We start from the raw sequence: 1,736 nt of genomic DNA, 5'->3' as shown, positions 1-1,736 counted from the left end.
CCCCCGCTTTTGGTAAGCTATATTTAGGTTACATTCATCTTTTAACAGCCTATCGAATCATACAACATAAAGGTTATCAAGTTTCAACTGTCTAGACTTAAAGACTTGATTCAACAATTCGAGACTAGAGACACAAAAGTTGAGAGCAAAGCATGGCACGAACCCGTGGCACGCCGAGTATTTTACACCTTAGCAAAATCCTACAAGGTTGTGTAAAACACAGGAAAGAACGAGAAGCATTACCAGAGGCCGTAAACATGTCAGATGGGGTTAACCTGGTAACAGGAAGAAATGGCAGGCGACGTTTACCTTTGCCGTGCCTCTCAAGTAAGGATCTGTATTACCTTAGCTAAGACTACTAAAGAGGCCAGGTACGCACAGCTTTGCGTCTTCTCTCCCCCACCGCAAGACCGTCCTAAATTCACATCATGACTGCAACAACCCCGAAGAGAACGAGACCTAGAATCTAGATCTATTCTGGATTTCTAGATCTCTAGATCAACTAAAGTTCAAAGACTCATTTTCCTACTAAAATCCGTCAAAGGCAAATGCATAGAGCAAAACCTGAAACGAAAACACCCGTCTTACGCAGGAGAACCTGTGCTCTGCGGACAGCTAGATGTGTAACCCATCTTGAAAAGCAGGTTCACAGAACTACACACAACACACACCACCGAACAACGGTTCGATCGAACACATGCACACAAGCACACTGTCGACACTGATCATTGCTTGGATTTAGCTAACGGAGTTATAATCATGAATAAACAATGACCACAATATACTCACCTGACATGAACAGAGCGCCTAGAAGTATCAGTAAATATCCAATGGAGATTGTAGCGAGCGATCGTGGCTTATGGTAGCCACAGGGACCCATACCCTTCCATGCAGCTAGGCTAGGCGGGCCCTTCGCCGCTCGGCTCGACTGGCTAGCCTTTTCTCTGTGGACGGTAAAACACAACGCACCATAAGCCATCAGCCATTTTGAACAGTCACAAAAGTATGTTTCATCCAGTGTCCCGCATCCTTACTAATGAAATCACAACGCACTAATCCACAGAACACAACAACAAAGAAGAACAAGCCAACGCTCCAAAGTGTGTTGCTATCCTGTTTTCACCCGCGTAGCACTGCGCTGCGTGTGTGCGTGTGTGCTGGCCCCGAACTATCGCGGCTTGTGTCCCGGGGAGGAAGAGGTGTACAGGAAAAAAAATAGCGGCCCGCGAGACAAGGGGGGCGAGAAATAGGTCAGCGGGCGGGGTTTAGACTCGTCAGCTGTCAATAGAGGTGTTAAACCCGCCCCCAATGCACTATTCCTCTCCGTGTTAGCCCCACTTTGCCTCTATAGTGCACACCGCCAACCGTGAAGGAAACCACGCAAAGCCGACAATGATTGGTTAAAACATAAAGCTTTCACACCTCGAAGTGTACGTCACGTCCTTGACGAGGGAGGCGAGGGAGAGGGGGAATTAGAAAGAGGGAGATAGCTACAATTTTCTGATAAGGAGGAGAAAAGGTTGGAAAAGAAAGAAACGAAGGGGAAAAAAAGACAATGAACGAGTGCAAACGTTGAATCTGGACTTTCTAAAAGAATTGGAATACAGTTAACAGCTGAATTTGCCAAACTAGCTGTCAGTAAGATGAAAATGGACTGCGAATATCTAGATTCTAGAACACGAACATTAAGTTAGCCTACACGATTTCTCTTTTGCTTGCACTTGCAAGCGATGTAG

General features: G+C 46.0%; 1 protein-coding gene across 3 annotated transcripts in view; it reads right to left on the bottom strand.

The window, feature by feature from the left end:
• Window positions 1-1,736, bottom strand: part of LOC101864412 (repulsive guidance molecule A) — a 92,516-nt gene that overhangs the window by 23,257 nt on the left and 67,523 nt on the right. For 2 of the 3 annotated variants that reach the window (XM_005105306.3, XM_005105307.3), the window contains exon 2: window positions 790-944. In XM_005105306.3, coding sequence (XP_005105363.1) covers window positions 790-944 — 155 coding nt within the window. Of the gene's footprint in view, window positions 1-789; window positions 1,194-1,736 lie in introns of those variants that run through there. The other variant, XM_005105305.3, reaches the window with a different exon arrangement.

This window comes from Aplysia californica, unplaced genomic scaffold, assembly GCF_000002075.1.
Source record: "Aplysia californica isolate F4 #8 unplaced genomic scaffold, AplCal3.0 scaffold00463, whole genome shotgun sequence".
Lineage (NCBI taxonomy): Eukaryota > Metazoa > Mollusca > Gastropoda > Aplysiida > Aplysiidae > Aplysia > Aplysia californica.
The sequence above is the reverse complement of the archived record's forward strand: the minus strand, read 5'-3'. Positions and strand labels throughout refer to the sequence as shown.